This window comes from Maylandia zebra, linkage group LG16, assembly GCF_041146795.1.
Source record: "Maylandia zebra isolate NMK-2024a linkage group LG16, Mzebra_GT3a, whole genome shotgun sequence".
NCBI classification, from domain to species: domain Eukaryota; kingdom Metazoa; phylum Chordata; class Actinopteri; order Cichliformes; family Cichlidae; genus Maylandia; species Maylandia zebra.
In genome coordinates, this window is record NC_135182.1 from 11,130,701 (window position 1) to 11,151,295 (window position 20,595).

Genomic DNA, 20,595 nt, shown 5'->3' on the forward strand with positions numbered 1-20,595 from the left:
ATGGTCGACAGTATCGAACGCTGCACTGAGGTCTAGCAGGACAAGCACAGAGATGAGTCCACTGTCAAAGGCCATAAGAAGATCATTTGTAACCTTCATTAATGCTGTTTCTGTGCTGTGATGAGCTCTGAAACCTGACTGAAATAAGCCATTCCTCTGCAGATGATCAGTTAGCTGTTTTACCACTACTTTTATATGGTTGTATAAAGGGAAGTAAGATAAAAGGATTAGCTATGACAGCTGGGTCAGTATATCAAATCCACAATATAACTACACTCTGCTGTTTTTAAAAACACCTACAAACAACAATTTACTAAAAAGAAGCCTGGTTGTATAGTAATATATAGACAAATGGCCCTGTTTTCCCTTCATCTATTTCCAACCATCCATCTACACCACTTGTCCAATTCATATTTTTGAGGGGGACTGAAGCCTATTCCGGCTGGCATCCAAGTGACATAGTTTCAGGTCTTGTAGTCAATATATTTACTTCGCAACTTATAATCAACTAATCTCAAGCCTTCACAACAGGACTCCATTAACTGTGATGTCACAGTGGCTCTGTGCATTTTTCCCATAGAGCTTATTTTTTTATTTCATTATTTCAGTAGAAACAAACAGGTTTGGGGCTGAATCCCAATGAGAGGCTAGGGAAATTGGTTTTGACTTTTGGTCTATGTGGAAAATGAAAAAGCTCCTGCATTCTCAAGAATGGAAGGAGCCTGCCAACACAACAGGGGTACCAACAGCCAATAACATAGAGAGAACCTCGGAATATATAAGCTGTTGTGCCCTGTTGTGTTTTGGCACCTGGCAACTCTTCCTACTAATGGATCTATAATCCAGCTGTTCCTTCTGGATTAGATTTCATGCCTCTCTGGTACCTGAAACAACCAACCAACCTGCCTGCCTTACCCTTATGTTACTGCCTCCCCAGAATCAAAGTAGGTGGTATGTTTATTTCTAGACCTTATAACAAGGCACAGAAGCCACAAGGCAAACAGCACCCCCTAAGGGCTATATAGAGAAACAACACCAATATGCATTCACATCTAACCAAAACCTATTTAAAATCTTCCGTTTGATTTATGCATGATGTCTTAAAGGAAGCTGGTGCATCAACAAATAATACATGGAGGTTGACATATTATGTGCAATGACATGAAATGTAAGTACAGCAAGCTAATCGCGTTCCCTAAACACATCACTCAGAGAAATCTACCCCCTCATTTCAATGCCTGCTGTGAGTGTTGCTAAGGAGCCCATGGTAACAGTTGTGGAGTTCAGCTGGCAGTGAGTTAACCCTCTATGTGACAACAGACCCTGTGTGTTTATTTTCAATGTAGGGCCTCTCAAGTCAGTTTGCAGATAGAAACTCAATACAGGGGCCCTGAAAGGGCAAAATGTCTATTGCCATGTGTGTCTGTGCTTAATACTTATACAGTTTATGAATGCAGCTTGCTAAGCATGCGACCACTGATTAGTTAGTAATCAACCCTTTAGTCTGAATATGGTCACTTCAGGCTCCGTATAACCAACATGCTGGTGGCCAAAACACTGATGCTTAGGCTTCAAAATGAGTCTAAAACAATGGATAATGTGATGCCAAATCCATCTTTTATATACAGTATAAAATACACTGCTGTTAAAAGGCTAAATTTAACAACATAAAGGCATGTTTACAGTCTGGTAAAAAGAAATACAGATAATTTATACATATAGCTAATTTCACTCTCCATAGCTATGTTGGAACATTTGACAAGGCGCCTGTTTAAATATTATTAATTCTGCTGACACGGGCAGCAGCAGAAGCAGCAGATATTTGTCTCTTCACCACCAATTTGAGACGCTGAACTGGTGCCACTTGAGGCTGGCTCCAAAGTTAAAACACCAAATTTTACAGAGGCCACACACACACACATAAAACATATTAAGGATTGTACATTAACATAAAACTGTTGTTGGAGCCATACTGAATTTTACAAGGGAAACACACACACACACACACACACACACACACACACACACACACACACACACACATATGAAGAGAGAGAGAGTATGCATAGTATGCAAATGGCCATCATAGTACGTCATACAATGAGAACAGGACACATATTAATATTAAAATCTGTAGCATAATGTATTGTTTGGAGTTTAGTCCGTTACTGTTACTATTTTTAACATTTCTTCTTAGAGCAACTGTAACCCACATAATTTCCTTAGGGATAAATAAAGTATTCTGATTCTGATTGTTTCAGGATGACCTGCCATTATCCAATGACATCTGCTTACCTGTATCTTTTGCTCGTTTCTCCTCCTCTTCTTTTATAATTTTTCTAAACTGAGCACCTGATGGCTTCGAATTTTTCTTGACCATCTTCCATCGGTTTTAATTTTGCACTTCAGTATGAACATAAGTCCCCCAACTCGAGGATCACCACAACATGATCTAACACACCTACACCTCAGTTCACAGATTCACTTTGTCAAAGGTGCATTTCTGGGATTTTGCACAACCCAGGATTCAAATCATGAACACATAATGGGCTTGGATTTACAACACTGTGAATGAAATGTGCTCTATTTGGAAGCAGCCGGCCCCCCTCCCCTTTCGACGGCTTGTGTGTGAGACTTTAAATCATCAAACTGTAAATTTCAAATTTCAAATTGTTATTGATCCCTTTACCCCGAGTCCTAAAGTGTATGTTTATTTTCTTACTGTTCTTATATTTATTGTTTGTTTTCTTGCACTGCTGTAACTGGAGCCTCGTCGTCTCGTCTCTCTATATACTGGACTGTATGTAGCGGAGATGACAATAAAGTTTACTTTGACTTTGGCAGCAAGCAGGCGCACCGAGGGCTCTCGCGCTCACTTTTCGCGTATAGAATTTCGAAAAAACACCGGTGCAAATTATAAGTCTGTATCATAACGTCTGGTGTTTTTGTGTTTGTTGTTTTGTTTTTATTTTATTTTATTTTGCGAGCTCCAGCCAATCAGAGAATCCCCCCGCCCCGCCCTCTCCTCCCTGTGCAACAAGCAGCAGGCGCACCTCACAAACGAAGGGCGCCCTTACGCCCAGCAAATGGGCGATAGAAAGCCGATCGGTGCCTATGCTGTTCCCAATATGTGCTGGCTGGTGTCGGGGCAGCATGAGTACGAGCAATTTTTTTTTTTTTTTTTTTTTTTTGCTGATGCACGTGATGCCGCCCCCCACCACTATGCCGCCCCGGGCAACCGCCCGTGTCGCCCGTATCAAAAACCGCTACTCTGTGTGCTGTACCTTCAGAGTTTGTGGATGCACCTTACCAACTAGCTTTGCTAGCATTGGCTAATAACCTAGCAGCCCAGTTATTTCCAAATATGGTCACTTCCTTTTTTTCCTTCAAAAAAACATGAAACCCCCCCCCCCCCCCCCCCCAGCATTGCCATGGCTGTGCAGACAGACACTGGGGCTTCCTTTTTTTGTTTGTGTCTAGTGTAGCAATTATATGTCTTGTCCATATCTTATTTGGAAAATGCAGTGGCAAACAAAACTGATGTAATGCCTTTGAATCAACCATTTGAAGATACTTTTATTCAATAAAATCTCTGATTAGTTCAGAACGTTGCAGTACTAAACTGTAAGCTACAGTGTATACTGACAGTACAGATACTACAAAACAAGATCAGCGTTTTGATATCTTTTCTAGAGTCCAGCATCACATCAGTGTATCACAGTGTCTGTGTTTGATGCAGCGTGTACCATCTACAGCATTCTCCCCAAAGACCCGTGTGCGTCATCGGGTCTCTTTTCTTACAGTGGGCTCTCGAGGGCAGCAACTTTGCTTGTCGTGACTGAGAGAGAGGCAGAGACAGTAACAGAAAAGGGAGCAGAGAGCCTCATACAAATGGATGTGAAAGGATGGTGAAGTCACTTCACCTTCAAGGTAAAGCATTCATGGCCCTTGTGCTGCTGTATAAGGGCATTTTTTTCTTCTTCCAATGAACAAGGGGGCCCAACAGAATTCATTTCAAAGTACATGTTGTGCTCAGCTCTGACGTATGCAGGAACGCATGTGAGTGTCAAGAGGTCAAATGCACAGCGCGGCAGTAACGCAGTGTCCCCATTCCCCTTCACTGACCTCCAGCAGGTTAGTCTAACATGACAGGAGGAGGTGGTCTCCCAGCACAGCGCTCTGACTGAACAATTTATGTTTCTATTTCATATTCATGATGCTCTTTTTATCCTGAAATATAAACTCCTGACTCAGCCCAAAAACAGAGGATACTACTAGCTTTAGTTCAAACTATCATATCGGCTGAAAAAATAGGAGTTTAATTGTTTCTCTTTTGTTGGTATGCTCTAATGGGCTGGTGCTGGTTTTAGGCACTAAAGCATATCCTTTCTGACATGGGGCATAATGTTGAGAGCCCATCACAGGGCTAACACTGTGAGACAGACAGCCTCACATTCTCACATAGCTTAGAATCCCCAATTAAGCTGACTTGCTTGTCATGCACAAAATCCACACAAAGCACAAGGGGAACATGTTAATTCCAAATAGTATAGCCCCAGGAAACTACGAAATTCATGAATAAAACAAAAACAAAAAACTTTCTGGTTAAAATGAATGATATTCTGTTTGGGACAAGAAAAAAAAACTGTAATCCAGTATCAGCACCTTATTCCATCTGTGAAACACGGTGGTGGTAGCATCATGGTTTGTGTTTGCTGCCACCTGTGCCAGGACAGCTTGTCATCATGTGCAGAACAATTAATTCCAAATTGTACCAGAGGAAAATGTCTATCTATGAAAAGAATCTCAATAGAAAAGGGGTCACCCAAAGGTTCACATGGTTTTTCCCTCACACACATGTAATACAGCATACTTCTCCTCAATAAATTAACATCCCACGTAGTGTCTTTGTTTTATTTAATTGGGTAGTCTTTATCTTAGAACTTGAGTCAGCTAATTTTTTAAGTCATTAAGGGTTCACAATTTACTGCAACTTCACCTAGCCACTACCACTGCAAAGGAAAGAGAGATGAACACAGCAGACTTACCCTACCATCGGCCCTCCTTGATCCAGACTGTACACCTGCCTCGGGTTTAGCAGGTACCTGAACTTCCTAAGTACCCTGAAGAGGAAAGAAGGAGGACAGTTTATAGTGTTAATATGGTAATTACACACCAGGGTTATATGAGTGCTCAAATTACACAGATTATGAAATACAAGAATTTTGCAGGTCTGCGGTGTGCCACGTGCTGCTGCATTGGTCTATAAATTCGTGGATGCAATCTGTCAGGGATACCAGATTTTGAACAGCAAAACAAACACAAAGACTACCTAAAGACATTTTATCAGCTTGGTTCTTTCATAAATTCTCATGCCCTACGAATTAATTGAAAACCATCAATGATCAGGCCCATAAGCCCGATTACCACATTTAGAAATTGCACACATGGTCTGGCGTGTGAAACCAATCGGGCCATTGGTCTTAAGATTTTTTTTACTGGCTTTCGTCTTCTCATTCCCCATGTGTTTATATGCACTGCTACATGTCATTAACGTCTGTCTCGTCTTTCCTGTAGTTTGTATTTTGTCATGTTTGTTGTAGGTGGTCTTCTATGGTCTTCTTATTTAAAATAATGTTATTCCTTCCCACTGTTGCCATGTGCTCACTCACTGTGGTTGTTCTAAATAAATAAAAATGTAAATGAACTGCATGATGTTGCCACAAAATCACCACGTTTCCCTAATGAGTGTAAACTTTTTGCCTTAGTGTAGCTTAGTCGAGTATAACTCTGCTGGGACAGCTGCATTCATATATATCTATATATATATTTACTGTTTTTCATAAGAATCTTTCATAGGTTTTTAGAGTTACAAAATGCATGCACATCATTCGTTTGTCAACAAATGTGTATGATATGAAGATCTCAAGTTTTCACTTTTATGTAATGGTATACAATCGAGGTGATATAAAAGTCATGACAACATGTATTTAACTTAGAATGTTATATGACTTCTGCAACCTCCACACACATCTGATTGCTCTGAATCGGTGTCCCATGTTCTGCAGGAAAGGTACAGGGTTTTTTTTGCATGCCCTTCATTTGGACAGTCATCTTTTTGTGTTCACAAGCGTTTTCAGTGAGCTGCTCATTGACAAGGCAGCTTCATGCAACCTCGTGGATATTACGTAAAGTGTTCATTAAAGCCTTCGCCAACATGTTCATGTGTGCCGTAAAACCAGTTTTACAGGCTTCTAATATCCTTCTACTATCAGCTAGTGAATAAGTGCCTAAGCTCTCTATCCTATCTGTTGACACGTCTCTGGGTAGAAGAGAAGCTTTTACAACTCGTGCAGCGCTTGCAGTCATCACTCATAATAAAGATGAAACTGAACTCAGACATAAATAGCAGCCTCTGTCTCTGGTTTCCTGCTTAAACTGTTTATTTGTTCTATTAATAGATAATAATTTCCTTTCTAATTGTAACAAAAGAGTGCGTTGCTATGGTAATGTATCAAACTGGGGGAGAGCCACAGGCTTTTGTGAGTTAGGTGGGGTACAATGAGACAATGGAGACATGAATTTAAAGCTTGTATCTCTTCCTCTTTAAATGACAGCATTCAGAGCGTTGGCAGGGAGGTGAAGAAATGTTGGCGCCCTCTTTGGCATAAGTAAAAATACTGTCATTTTCTCATAATGGCTCCAAAAAAGCTTGAATCAAAGCTGATTTTAGTCTCAGCATCCTGCTAATGTAAATTAGCTTTCATTTCATTGGATGTGGGACATAGAAAGGATGTATAGAATCACCTGTCAAATCACATTCGTCTTAACTGCTTATCTAATTCAGGGTCACTGTAGGCTGGGGCTTATCTCGGCCAGTTCCAATTGAAAGAAAAAAAAAGAGGAATGCTGAAGAGGTTAGCTGACTTTGCCCCAAAGTAAAGTTTTAAAAAGCCTTTTTTCCTCCTAGAAGTTCTTTTTTTTTTTTTTTTTTTTTACCATTTTGCTCTTGAGGAATCATTCTATGGATTTCAACTCGGGAGTCTTTGAGTGTAACTAATTTGTCCATGCATATGAGGCCACCAGATCCATGTTGTATTTAGTATGCAAATAAAGGGGTCCTTCCTGTCCTTCTTCTTGTCATCTTTTCCAGATTAGATAATGCTAGAGTAGTTCCTTTTCTCCCCCGAAGGTTCTGTCTGTTTGATAGCAGCCTGCTGTCCACAGTTTTCAAAATATAATTTTCAAACTTTGCCTGGCAGTAGTTACCAAAAACACCTCAAGCTAATCATATCTAGGTGAAAATGGGGCCAAGGTCAGTCAAGGTTGATCGTCTTCAAACTTCGAAACAATACATTAGGCCTTTAGGGACATGAGAATTTGGGTTGGTTCACCTTGAAAGAAAGATTCCAAGAAACTATATCAAATAATATATCATAAGGACAGAGTTGTAAATCACATTATTTATTTTCTCAGTCTAACACCCTACAACATCACAATTATGCCTTAACAGCCGGACGTCATCATGTTGTAATAGAAACATCATAAAACATCAAAGTTTTAGGGGGAGACCCCATGATTCATGTAGTGTCTGAAACAAGCTGTTTTAGCTTCTTTGAGACAACTGTCCCCTTATTCTTTCATTATGTGAAACTCTGGACATGTTTAATGCGAACATGAAACACTACAATATAACATATGACAGCAGAATAAACCTCCCAACCAGAAGTGTATGGATAAGAACCTAAAATTACTGTCCTATTAGAAATTATCCACTACACGTTGATGATTTACATTTTGTGCATTGTTTTGTATTTACTTCTTTGTGTCTCAGTTCAGTATAGCTCCTGTAATATAATGGAATTCCCAGGTTGCTAGAAGAACAGTGAGAATAGACCTGAGAATAGCAGGATTATTAGTGGGAGGTGCTTAGGTAACAAACGTCCATGCACCAGGTGTGGTACACTTTTGTCTTGTTCAATGATGGGGTTGATTTAACAGAGCCCTCTAAGCTATGAGCAGTAAATGCACTGTGGGTAAGTTCTACACTTGCTGTAGTGGGTGCTTGTGTGTTATAGGAAAGCCAAGTTAGTCACTATAGCTGATAACTCGTGGGCCAGATGTTTTCTTTAGAGGTATGTCATAAACTTAGTTTAAAGAAAAACAAAGAAAACTGGTGTTAATGAAGTAACTTTTCACTCGTCTCATTTTATTTATACAGATCATTGTTAAAGCATTTCCTCGGGAATTTTAACCTCCAGCTTCCTCGAGTGTTGGCATTTATGTGTTTGGCAATTACTGAGCATGTTTGTTGCATTAATGTAATTGAATTCATGTATATGCCTGTTTATGCCTCTGCCGTCTTTTGAGCTTTTCCTTCAGTTTTACTTCCACCTGTCTCATCATTTTGATTGATTTCTTGATTTCTGCTTCAGTCTCCCTTCAGTCCTAGAGTGTCTGCGTTTGTTACTTTGTGTGCTTAAAATTTTTTGAAATTTACTTTGCTTTGTCTGCGAGTCTTGCATTTGGGTCCTCTTTGCCACAGCAGGGGACAGATTCATTTCTGTTTAGTGTTTAGTTTTTAAATGGAATAACTGACTATTACATACCTCAGATTTTACTCCATTTAATAAAAGAATAATGATAATGAATTTATGTTTGATTAATGAAATATTAACTATTTATCTCAAATGTCAAATGAGATTTATAACCTCTGTCTATTAAATCGAAGAGGTAAGCGAGAGTCGACCTGTGGGTGAGAGTAACTTACCGCTCCCCCTGTCTCCCTCCACTCTTGAGATTGACCAAAACCAGGAGTGGGTGAGTGCCTGGAAGCGGGGTTATCTGGATAGAGGAAGGACAGATTCAGGTAGCTGCTAACCAGCTTTATTTGCACCATGCAGAAATGACAGGTGCAGAGTGAGCGGCCAGCATACCTGGAGTGCTTGTCCATCTCCAGGGGAGAATTTAAAAGTCTGATTGGTGTCATCAGGGCTGGTGCTGGGAGGTGATTCCCCCTCCCCTCGCTTCACCCCAGAATGACGGTCCTGAGAATGAAGGTGAAGTGATTGACTGTGTACAGGTCACATTCATTAAATTAAATTAAATTTTAGTTGTAAAATGACAAATGTACCTAACCTAGTCTGTACGACCTGTCTCTAAAAAAACTAAAAACAAAATACAAATTAAATGTCCAAGTCCATGAAAAAGCAGCTGGATAGCGCAGTGGCAACATTAGTGTCTTTGGAATAATAGCACAGGATTCTGATTCCAATTACGGCATGCCATTCACCGAACAGTCATCAGATACCATACTGGAATAATAAACTGTCCACAGGAGACAGATGCTCCTTATGTCGAGATGCAACAACTCCTCAGAATGTACAGGTCTCCAGCTGAAGTCCAGCACCCTGAGGCTCTATGAGCAACAGACAGTAGGAGGGCGAAGATTATTGAGTGTCAGTCACAACTCAGCAGCAAAAAATAAGCACCTATGAATACAGCAGGATGATAGCCCCCAAAGATGAGCTGCTCCAAGAGTGCCTCAGACAGCAAAAGACAGATGGTGATAAGGAAAAGGAAGAAAGAACTATGATGGAAGACCAAGCCTCTGCATGGGATGTACCATCAACAGACAGAGGAAAAAGCTGACATCAAGAAATTCTACCAGTGGCACGAAAAGAACCGAAGTAAAGGAAAGAACAGAGGCTCTGATCATGGCAGAATATATTCAGAGCCTCTGTTCTTTCCTGTTCTTATAAGAACTGGCCCTCAGCACCAGATTCACAGATGCAGGAGTCTATCATACAGTCAGGGCACAAACTGCAGATGCTCTCGAGGACCTAAGATTCAAGCTGGGGTAGTGTACACTGAAAGGTGCGACCAAGCGGCTGAGATAGTGTGCGTGAATATCTGTGCCACATGGGGACTAGAAGTCCCCAACTCCTGATAGGAGACACCACCAAAGGTAGTTGGGAACATCAGGGCTAAGGTGCTGTAGGACTTTGAGCTCCAGACAAGCAGTTGCTGGACAAACAAGTGGTGGCTGACAGGAGCAGATGTTTACAGATGTGATAGATGTGGTGATCATTAGAAGCTTTAACCCTGAAACTGGAAGAGTGGCTTCAGCAGATTCCAGAAAGTGCTCTGGCACTCAAGCTTGATATGTATCAGTTTGTCACTTATGGATTTGTGTGAGAAATTAAAAAGTGAGGAGCATAAAAATACTCCAATAATTGTTTTCACCACTAAAACAATCACTGCTTTTAATAATATTTGCTGATTGTGAAAAAGACGAACGTGTTTGGAGGTTGTAACTCGGCCATGCGGTGACAAAAGGAAGTTTTATAAATAACGATTTGTCACGTTTAACACTGACTTCCTTTGATTAACCTTCCAGAACCTCCACAGGGAGGTTTTTAGGAAACATTCAGTCATTTCACACAGAACATGAAATAGTTGCATAGCCATACATAGCAAATGTATAATGGCCGTGCATTATATCAGCATTAACTCATTATTCCTGTCACACTTGCCTCCTGTCTGGTGTCGGGATACCAGTGGATGTGCAGTAACCTTTCAAAACTAGAACGGGGAATGTCACAATGGGTGACATCACTGTGGTGACATTACATCTAACTACTTGTATTTAGAGAGAGTTTATGTCTGTAAATGGGTGATTACATAAAGGTAAATCTTTAAGAGCGAGAGACACAATATCAACAGAAAAATAAATACCTAAAAGTTATGAATTGATAAACTGATACCTGACCAAATGAGGTAAATGAATGCATCACAGAGTTTTCCTTAAATGTACTCTGTAGCTGCACGTCAAATGCACTGATTCTTATATAGCGCTTTTCTACTCTCCTGGAGCACTCAAAGTGCTGTATACAACACCCAATCACACCCATTCTCACAAGTGCTGACTCTAAACTGAGCTTTTCTAATGACATTCACACTCCGATGGATGCATCGGAGAGAAACTTGGGGTTAGTATCTTGCCCAAGGATACTTGGCATACAGACTGGAGGTGCCAAGGATCGAACCACAAACCTTCCGATCAGTAAGTGACCTGCTCTACCTCCTGAGCAACAGCCACCCGCAAATGCTTGATCAAATGCGTTGATCCGCATCTTCCGGGCAAGGACAGAGAGACTCAAGAGGAGCTTCTATCCCCAAGCCATCCGTGCCCTAAACACACACACCCGCCCTCTCACATCATCTATAATTGACTGAGACAGGACTCTTCCAGACACTAAACCAAGGAACAATGCACATTTCAATTCCTTTAATTTTAAATATGTTTATATTGTCTATCCTGTAAAATAGTCAGATGTCTATTCATATTAATGTACAGAATTCACCTGCTTGCTGCTACTACTGCACATTCACCCAGTGTATATACTATATGTGTATATATATATATATATATATATGATGTTCTTCCTCTACACCCCCCCCCCCCCCCAATTTTTGCACATGTCGAGGAGCGTGTCAGGCTACATTTCACTGTGTGTTATACTTGTATAACTATGCATGTGACAAATAATAAAGAACCTTGAACCTTGAAATGCTTGATCTCACCCTTATGGAGTAGGTCTGTTTTTACCTACAGAACTGCAGCAACTTCTCCAAACTTCTAAACTCTGACCACATATTTTTTGTTAAATTGATTTTTAAAGAGTCCAATAAATGTTAAACTGGTGAATTAAAACTATTTGAGTTTTTGCTGTATGCACGCTCTCGTACACAGGAATGCATTCTTACCAAGACGACAGGGCAGATGTACGAGGGCAACAGAGTGTGGTCCCTCAAGGCTCCTCCATCACACTCTGGCTTCACATTAGATGCACACTTATTATGGAGCTACAACAGAGAGGAAAGCCAGAAACATAAGAACTGTGGGCGTCATCCATCTGTGAGACTGAGTCTGTTAAACACTACCAGTACGAAAAGCTATTCTTCTGAGGGCATTCTCACTAATGGGCTGTATTGACTGTTTGACAGGTCATATAGGACCAATCAATAAGCTATCACTTTGTATTTCTGAGCAAGATGTCTTTAATACTGATACAAGAGATTTGTGAGAGCTTTGGCTGTGGGTTTTTGATAGTCATGAAAATTCAAAGTCAGCATTGACACCTAGAGGATCTGAAGTGCAATGACAAGTAAAATATATATGAAGGTCTGTGTATTCATGTATCACATTATGGAGACATTACAGTTTCAGTTATGTTGTGGTTTGTCTGATAGTAGTTTGCAGAAGGATTAGGTATATACTAAGAGAAGTAATGTACATGGGGTTACTCAGTACAAGCTGTACTTCAGATACTTTAATTAGTTTCACTGCTAAAATAATTACTGCTTTTAATAACACTATACTAATATTTAGCTTTATGTTATTATGGATAAAACTCCCATCAGTATATAGATACCTGTATACACATGCATCTCCAGTTACACTATTAGAGTGACTGATCAATCAATAATTATCATCTGGTAATAAAATATATATGATTATGATTATTAAGTACACCAAGTGAAGGTAAAAATAGCCTTAAATACCACCTTTCTCTTGCTAGCTTTTTGCAAGTCAGACAATAAATTTGCACAAACACGTAAAAAATGAGTAAAAAACTGTTTTATAAAGGAACAGGGAATAGAGGACAACAGTAACACAAACACTTAAAACTATCTAACCTGGCTTAAAATATCTATTTAGGCTGTGCAAACGTTTCTTTAATTGAATTATGTTCTTCAGATTTTTTTCTATTTAAGGAACTGTCATCCATGTTCTTAAGGCTTTAGAGCTTACTTTGCTTTCACTTTAGCTAAGCAGCCTTTCCCTCGTCTTCATCTTTGTCTATATCTACTGCTGTCTTCCTCTGTATGGCAGTGTTGACACTGCTGTGTACTTCTAGAGATTAATGTTTCCTGTTAATCGTTCATCTGAGTTTATATAAGGCAGCGACTCACAGTGATCTGACACCAGACGCAGTGCAGGCCAGTGAGGCCCTGGTAACATTTGATGCTTCTGTGACAGCGGTCGCACTTGGTAGGAGAGTTACCCTCCATCCATACATGCTGCATAGCCTAGAGAAACAACAGGAGAACGGGACATTTTTTATTCAAGTATTTAATGCTTTTCAATTTTGTATTCAATGGTGCATGCTGTTAGTTCAAATTCATTCATATTTTATTTCACAAATATTGCTGAACACCTTTTAAAAATATTGCAGAACTGGTTTCAAAATCTAGTAAATGTAAAGCAGCTATGAAATGCTGGTACTCCCCAGCACTGCTTATCTAAAGAGAAAACATGCATGAATAGAGCAACAGTAATAACACTAACAGATGAGGCACATTTTCTAAGCTAAAAGGCAAAAGCATCTCTGCTAGCCTCAAGAATTTTGCTGAAACCTTGTTGCACATATTACAAACTTGTTTTGTTACCTCAGCAAAGCTCTGATAACAGCGGTTTTACAGTTGCCACTAATAGTCACGTTTGCTATTCAGTATCTATCTGTAGATTTTTTTTCAAAGCACTTCAGTCAATTATACTTCCCATTCATGTGCTTATTGCTGTTCTATTAGTCATCTCTGCTGTAGAGATATGAGGAAATGAGTTGCACAAAATTATACAGTCACTGAAGTCCTATAAGGTGAGTATGATATGAAGTAAGATATTTTTTTTAATCTTGTAAAAGCTATTATCAATTTTTGCAAATTTCATTTTATTTATTTCATTTCATTATTTCTATTCACCACAGAGCACTGACAACATATCAAATGTTTAAACCCAGAAAATGTACAATTTAAAGAAAAAGTTCATTCATTTAATTAAAAATAAAAATTCATGCCATTAAAAACTCAATTTGAACAACAATGTTTCTCAAGAGAACTCTCATTGGGTCGAAGAAAATTAGAATCAGAATACTTTAATAATCTCTAAGGAAATTGCGTAAATTAGAAAAAGCTGGATTAGTAGGTTGCACTAAAAAGAAACAACTGGAGGAACAGTATGCAGTGAATTAGGTTAACTGGCAACAGGTCAGTAACACAAAGAGGTAGAAAAAGAACATCTTAGAGAGGCAGAGTTTCGTAGAAGCAATGGTCAGCAGAGGTTTGCCAAACAATTTCAGAGATGTCAGATCTGAAAAGTCCTTTCCAGTTCAAAAGTTTTGAAATGGAGAAAACAAAATACGCGCTCACAGTGGAAATAAAAAACAGATTACCAAAACAGTTCATCGGTAATCCAATATATTAAGTTAATAATTAGAGAGAGACTTTGCTCGAGGCTACAATGAAGCTCTAATAAGTCCAAAAGGAAGGAAATGTGCTCTACAAAGCATAATCAACATGTGACCCGAGTCAGTGTAATCATTCTCAACTGCTTCAGCGTGTCAGTGCTAAAACACAGAGAACCTTACATGACCTCAAAGGCAATCCCATGATCCTCGCTGCTCTTTTAAAAGAGACCACGAGCCAGCAGGAATCTGCTCAACAGGCTGCTCGGTATTCCCGTCTCATTACCCAGCAGCAACACTGTGTGCAGAATGAACCCTTTGATTGTACTTACGTTGGTGTGTCTGCGTGACTTGGCGTAGGTGCTGATGCAGGCAGCGATGTCTTTGGACACACAGCGTTCATGTACTGTGTATTTGCATACTAAAAAAAAAACAAGGGTAAAATTACTTTATATCATAAACAAGCTGCAGAATTGTTAAACAATCTTTCTTAAACCTATTTGTCTTGTCCAGTAACTCCAACTGAAAACATGACTGGCAGGGAATTTAATAAGAAGTTAATTACACTGAAGATCATTTCAATCTATAAGTGCTTGCAATCAACAGTGACAATAACATCAGCCCTTCAGAAGCGGTTCCTACATGGGAGAATTCAGTAATGAAATTACACATAATGGCATCATTAATGCGTTTTTAATGCTGCCTGTGAGGACTTTTAATCGAAAACAACACTGACTCAGACACACTCAGGCACGATAAACGGCCTAAATTTCAGTCTGACATAGTGACAGTGACGCTGAGAGGAGGAAGTCAGAGCAGGAGAATAATGGACACCAGGAGACGCAAAAGCAGAAAGACCAACAAGGAGACGTTGGAAGGTGCAGAGACTCACAGGAGCAGCAGAGGCCCTGTTTGCGCACTCCGAGCAGCATGGTATGGCAGTAGTTACAGTAGGCTGGTTTGTTGAAGTGCTTGAGACGCCAAACATGCTGCCCATCTTCCTGCACATTCTAGGACAACACAACAAGAGTGAAAATTTAAATAGGACACGATTCATTCTCCTAACAGGACCATCCCAACTAAACTCGAGCAACACTTAATTTCAGTGATATACAGCATGTTTTCTCTCCTGAATAACTGATTTAGCATCTATACATACTCCTGTAAGAAAAACCAGGAAAGAAAAAGGCCATGTCTGAAAAATGAAGCCAGTGTGGAAGTAGCAAAAACTGCAAATCTTCTAAAGACCTCTTCAGGCTGGCTCCAAAAGAGAGCCAGTCTCTGTGTAATCCCTATATAAAAATGCCCAACGTGCATCTTAAAAAAACACGTTAACAGCCTGGAGCAAAAAATTTTTGTTGTTCTTTATGGAAAATGCATCCTTTCAGAATAACTTTTATGGTGGTTACATTTATCTGATCTTAACAAAGGCAGCGATTAGCAGTCAGGCTTGTAGCACTGTAGTCTCCATTTCCACCTGTAGAGAATCACTGTGGTGATCTCTTTGGACTGCTTTTCATCTTTGCTTTGATTCATCTTTGATTGTGTGTCCTCATTACGATCGGTATTTTTGTTTATGTGTGGAACTGTAGCTATGGTAACGTTTCATAACTCGAAAGTAATGAAACGAATAAGAGTAGTGTAATGATATTGACAAAGGACATACAATGTGTTTTCTTTATTTTGATATATTAGATTTCAGAAAGCAACACTGTTACACAATCTGCAACTCAGGTGCACACAATAAAGAGAAAAGTCTAAAACAGGGGTCGGCAAACCTGGGAAGGGTTAACTGATGACTGGCCAGAGGGCATTTGCCTGTTGGGACTATGGTGATTTTTCATTTTTATGGGCCTATGATTTTATTTTTTTTATTTTTTAGTAACGGTATAAACAATGAAAGATGGTGGATTGGCCAGATGCTGGCAGATGTGTAAAAATAACTTGGTTGTTTGGTGGTGGCTATGGCGGAGCTTCCACAGAGGCCAGCAGGTGGATGAGGGAAAGTGGAGGTAGGAGGAGGAGAGACCTGAGGCAACAGGTGAACTGAACTTCAGGTAAGAAGTTATGACCTGCAGTCTATCTGGGTCAGATATAAACCAAGTTTAGGTGGAGTTTTCGTTGTGCTGACTTTTTACAGTCAGTTACAATAACTCGTACTGCGTGCTAGCTAGCATGACGGAGTTTCTATACAGCTGGGTGGGTGCTATGATGTTTCTGATAGTGAACTTCATAAGGTTAGTTAGTAGAGTTGCCAACCGTCCCGTAAAAAATGGAATCGTCCCGTATTCAGAGAAAATAATACGAGTTTCGTATTGAGCTGAAAAGAAACAGTTTGTCCCGTACTTCAGCTAGAATGAAAGAAAAGAAGCTGGAGTTATTCTGTCTTCACGCTGCAGCTGACTCTTCTTCTCTCATTCTCTCCCCCTCTCTCTCCTGTTGCTACTTCAATCATGAAACTGATCAATGATCAGCTGATCGGCTTTTCTCTCTTGTTTATTTATCGCCCACTTTGCGCCAGAAAGAGGAAACCAGCGGATATTGCGCTAAACAACAGCAGCACGTTTAAGCTTGATCAGCTGTTGTTAGAATTTGTTTAATATTAATTTCTAGTATCAGCTGATGTTTGCTGGAGCCACAGCTGTAAACCTGCTGGTCATGATGTCGGTTTGGATATGTGGTGAGAGGGAAACATGAAGATGAAACCAGGAGATGTCCTTACTGAATCATCAGAGCTGAACAGGTGATGGAGAAACAGGTTTACCTTTTAGGTGACATGAATGAGTTGAAGGGAAGTTATGAACTGTTTCTGAGAGACAAATAACACCAGGATCCTTTTCTAAGTAGCTGACAGCTGGTAACTGTGCAGGGGCGGGTCTAGCAAAGTTTTGTCAGGGGGCAGGTAGGGCATTAACAGGGAAAGGGGGGCATAAAGAAATACTTTTCTTTGTTCTTCTCATTTAAAATGTCTGGCTGTTATTAAATAATTATCTGAAGCTTACAACCAAAGTTTTTATCTGATGTAAAATGTATAGAAATCATACATATACCAACAAGATTTTACATCACTGTCACAACAGCATTTGTTTTCATTCCAAGGCTTTATAACTTTAATACCTGGTGGGCCGGTCTCTAGTCAAAATGCCCGGGCTGATTTTTTGTCCCAGTCCAGCCCTGGGCACGACACGCAGTGAATTAATCTGAGAAGGTGCATTAAAAAACAAATGGCCGGGCCAGCGGTGCACATTGCAAATTAGCTTGCATAGACAGATTAGTTGTGCCGCTTCTTAATGACGGTATCTTAGCTAACAACTCCAACTACCAGATTCAACTTGTAATTGGCTAAAAATTAGGGACGTTGCTAGCTGGCAGTTTTTTCAAGCGATGTTGAAATTTCCACATTTCGACACTTCAAATGCTTCAGCGCAGCATCAGCATTCGTAGACTCGAGACTGATCAAACCAGAAAGCTTTAATGAGCAGCTGGATTTGTCTCGCAGTAACTGGCTGAGTTAATGCGACATTGAAATGCAGCTGATTGAAATAAAAACCTTGACTCTGTGGGGGTCAAAGTTTGCAGAAATACAAACGCAGCTGGAATCCATATCTGTGCGTGTTCATGGAGCTTGCATTTTCACCTGCTGGACATCACTACCTGACAAGTTTAACTGTCTTCAGAACATTGCAGAGGCCTTATTGACAGTATTTGGCTCTACATATCTGTGTGAGCAGATTTTCTCTCACATGAGTGTCCTCAGGCAGCCGTCTGAATGCTGGACACTCGGAGACCTGTGTCTCTGAGTGGGAGACCAGAGATCACATTAACATGTGTGTCTCTGTATTAACAGACATGCCATATTGGCCCAGTTTATTTTTCTTATCATTGTTGTGAGGAGACCATAAATAGCGTTTGCATTTTCTGTTGTACAGTTCATTTGCTGTTATGGATAAAAAGTGTCTTTGTTTTGTTTCAAAATAGCTGATAACTATTCGCTGATAGTTGCCAACATCTGCAAACAAATATAATTCTATTAAGTTGTTCTATATAGTGTGTAACTGTTAATATAGAGCGTTATTAAATGTATTGCTAATGCAATCATATGGCACATTGACTTCTGAGGAAAGTTTAGATGGCACTCATCATCAGAAAGGTTGCCGACCCCTGGTCTAAAATCTAAAACCTTAACAGTTCGTGTAGGTGAGTAAGAACCCTACAGTTCAATACAAAAACACCAGAATAGTATAGAAATGCTTTCAAACACTGCAAGAACAAAGTAAACATACACTTTTCCAAGCACATACCGTATCCATGCCCAGCAGGACAAGTAAAGGGATGGTGGTGAGGCCTCCTCTGATCCACTCATCTAAGGTGACCGTCCCATCTCGGTCGTAGTCGATCTCTTCCATCATCTCTTTCAATATCTAAAGATACACAGGTACACTTCAGCCCATAAGTATTTGACTATGATACATATGTCTGTAATTTTGCACATCACGGTGGATTTTAGATCAGGCAAATATGACGCAACTGAAATGCAGAGTTAGTGTAATTCCCTCTAAATGTCAGAAAACCTCAGAATAAAGTGGGATAAAGTGGTTTTTATACATTGTGTACAAAATTAGATATATGTTCTCACTGGGTCTTAACTTTACTTTACTTTTTGGAATTAAAATCCACTTTATGGGTGTCAGCTTAGGTTTTGGGAGACATCAAGGATGCATAGACATTCGCATAGAGGCCTCAATAGATGTTTCTCTTTCTGTTCACCATCAGACTTTATTGCAACTGGGAGTGTGTTTGCTCACCGGTCGTAGTTCTGTTGAATCCCACTCCAGATACTCTGCCACATGCACCATCTGATTAATGATGCGATCCAGCTCCTATGTAAAGACAAAGCATAACTTACAGGACAGAGAAACTATCATTTTAGCTTTTAGAATAGCTTCTCATTTCAAGCACGGAGCAAATACCAGTCTTTTCCTGAACATGTTTTTTAGCCATTGTTATCGGAATTGTTCCGAACATGAAATGCAAAGTAAAACAAAGTCTGAATGTTTTATGTATTTCCCTCTTTGTATAACCTGTATCTGTCTGTTTATGTGATCTCTGTGACACGTGGCTAATATTAAACTTAAGAGATCCATTACAGATGATCTTATGTAAACACAAGGCTGTCACTGAATGTCGAGGTTACTATTCTTGGAGCTGCTGTGTACAAAGTGAAAAGAGAAGGAACAAAACACAGAGACGGAAAGACAGGGAGAGGCTGAGAGAGACGGAGAGGAAACATGAGGGAGATGCAAAAGCAAATGGAGTCCACTTACCGAGCTGTCCAGGACCCCATTGCCGTCTGTGTCGTACAGCCGGAACATGACTAGAGGGAAAGGAGAGAACAGAGATCCCATGATGACTCAGATAATTAGTAGCTCTCGGAAGCTGAAACATTCATTCCTGGACTCCATCCAGATGGCCACTGGGTTAAAGAAGTGCTTCTTCTGTACCGCAGCAAAGGAACTAATTAGAAGATTAGCCTTGATAGTCAGTGCCAATATAGCCACAGACAGTAAAGAAGTCAATTGGGCACAGCGGGGCTTAAGCATGTCACTGACCTGCCCTTTGAGGGAGCTGTTAGTGGTGTATCTAAGGCACTGTTGACACAGCCAGATGGAGGGAATAGCCTTATTACTTACTTTCTGTCAACCTGAGCTAGCAGGCTAGCTTTAGAGGCCACACACACTGCACATGTCAGCTGCTCCCACCTCTATCATACTCCCCACACACCCACACACACTTCCATCACTGTCACTTACACTCCAACTTGTCTTCAGGCGTCCCCCTCTCCAGCAGGGAAAGGTAGCAGACAATGTCCTTGAGAAAGACCACCTGGGGTGATGGCAGTGGGGAGGCTCGCTGAGGTGATGGGCTCCTCCGCAGTGACAAATGCTTCTCAGAGTGGGTCCTCTCTGTTGATGTACAACATAAACTTTCAGAGCTACTCATAGCACCCATCACTCTTTCTACTCCGCTGAGTTTCCTCATTAAGCATACACAGTAAAAGCACCAGTAAATTATACATTTAAGCATTCGTATGACACTTTGGAGAACCCCAATCACTGTGCATGTCCCTGAGACAGTGGAGAACCGGTGGACAAAACACCTCGCTGTACAGCTGCAACAGAAGCCATGTGAGGGGATGTAATTGGATTACCAGCACCTAGATGAAACAATTCAAGTTAAATCAATTCCACATTGCAGCACACACTAAACACATGGCTTATTCTGTTACTTCAACATTGAAAGCGTTCACCGAACTGCATTCTGAGTCTGCGGTTGAGTCCTGCCTGCT

The 20,595-nt window shown here is 40.3% G+C and overlaps 1 protein-coding gene across 3 annotated transcripts in view; it reads right to left on the reverse strand.

Annotated features, from left to right (window-relative positions):
- dgkg (diacylglycerol kinase, gamma) overlaps positions 1–20,595 on the reverse strand; it is a 166,255-nt gene that overhangs the window by 86,946 nt on the left and 58,714 nt on the right. For all 3 annotated transcript variants that reach the window (XM_014410488.4, XM_014410489.4, XM_014410487.4), the window contains 11 exons: positions 20,060–20,212; positions 19,574–19,623; positions 19,055–19,129; positions 18,551–18,670; positions 15,142–15,259; positions 14,582–14,670; positions 12,979–13,095; positions 11,770–11,868; positions 8,937–9,047; positions 8,771–8,844; positions 5,049–5,123 (listed from right to left, as the gene is read on the reverse strand). In XM_014410488.4, the coding sequence (XP_014265974.1) occupies positions 5,049–5,123; positions 8,771–8,844; positions 8,937–9,047; positions 11,770–11,868; positions 12,979–13,095; positions 14,582–14,670; positions 15,142–15,259; positions 18,551–18,670; positions 19,055–19,129; positions 19,574–19,623; positions 20,060–20,212 (1,081 nt within the window). The remainder of the gene's footprint in view (positions 1–5,048; positions 5,124–8,770; positions 8,845–8,936; positions 9,048–11,769; positions 11,869–12,978; positions 13,096–14,581; positions 14,671–15,141; positions 15,260–18,550; positions 18,671–19,054; positions 19,130–19,573; positions 19,624–20,059; positions 20,213–20,595) is intronic.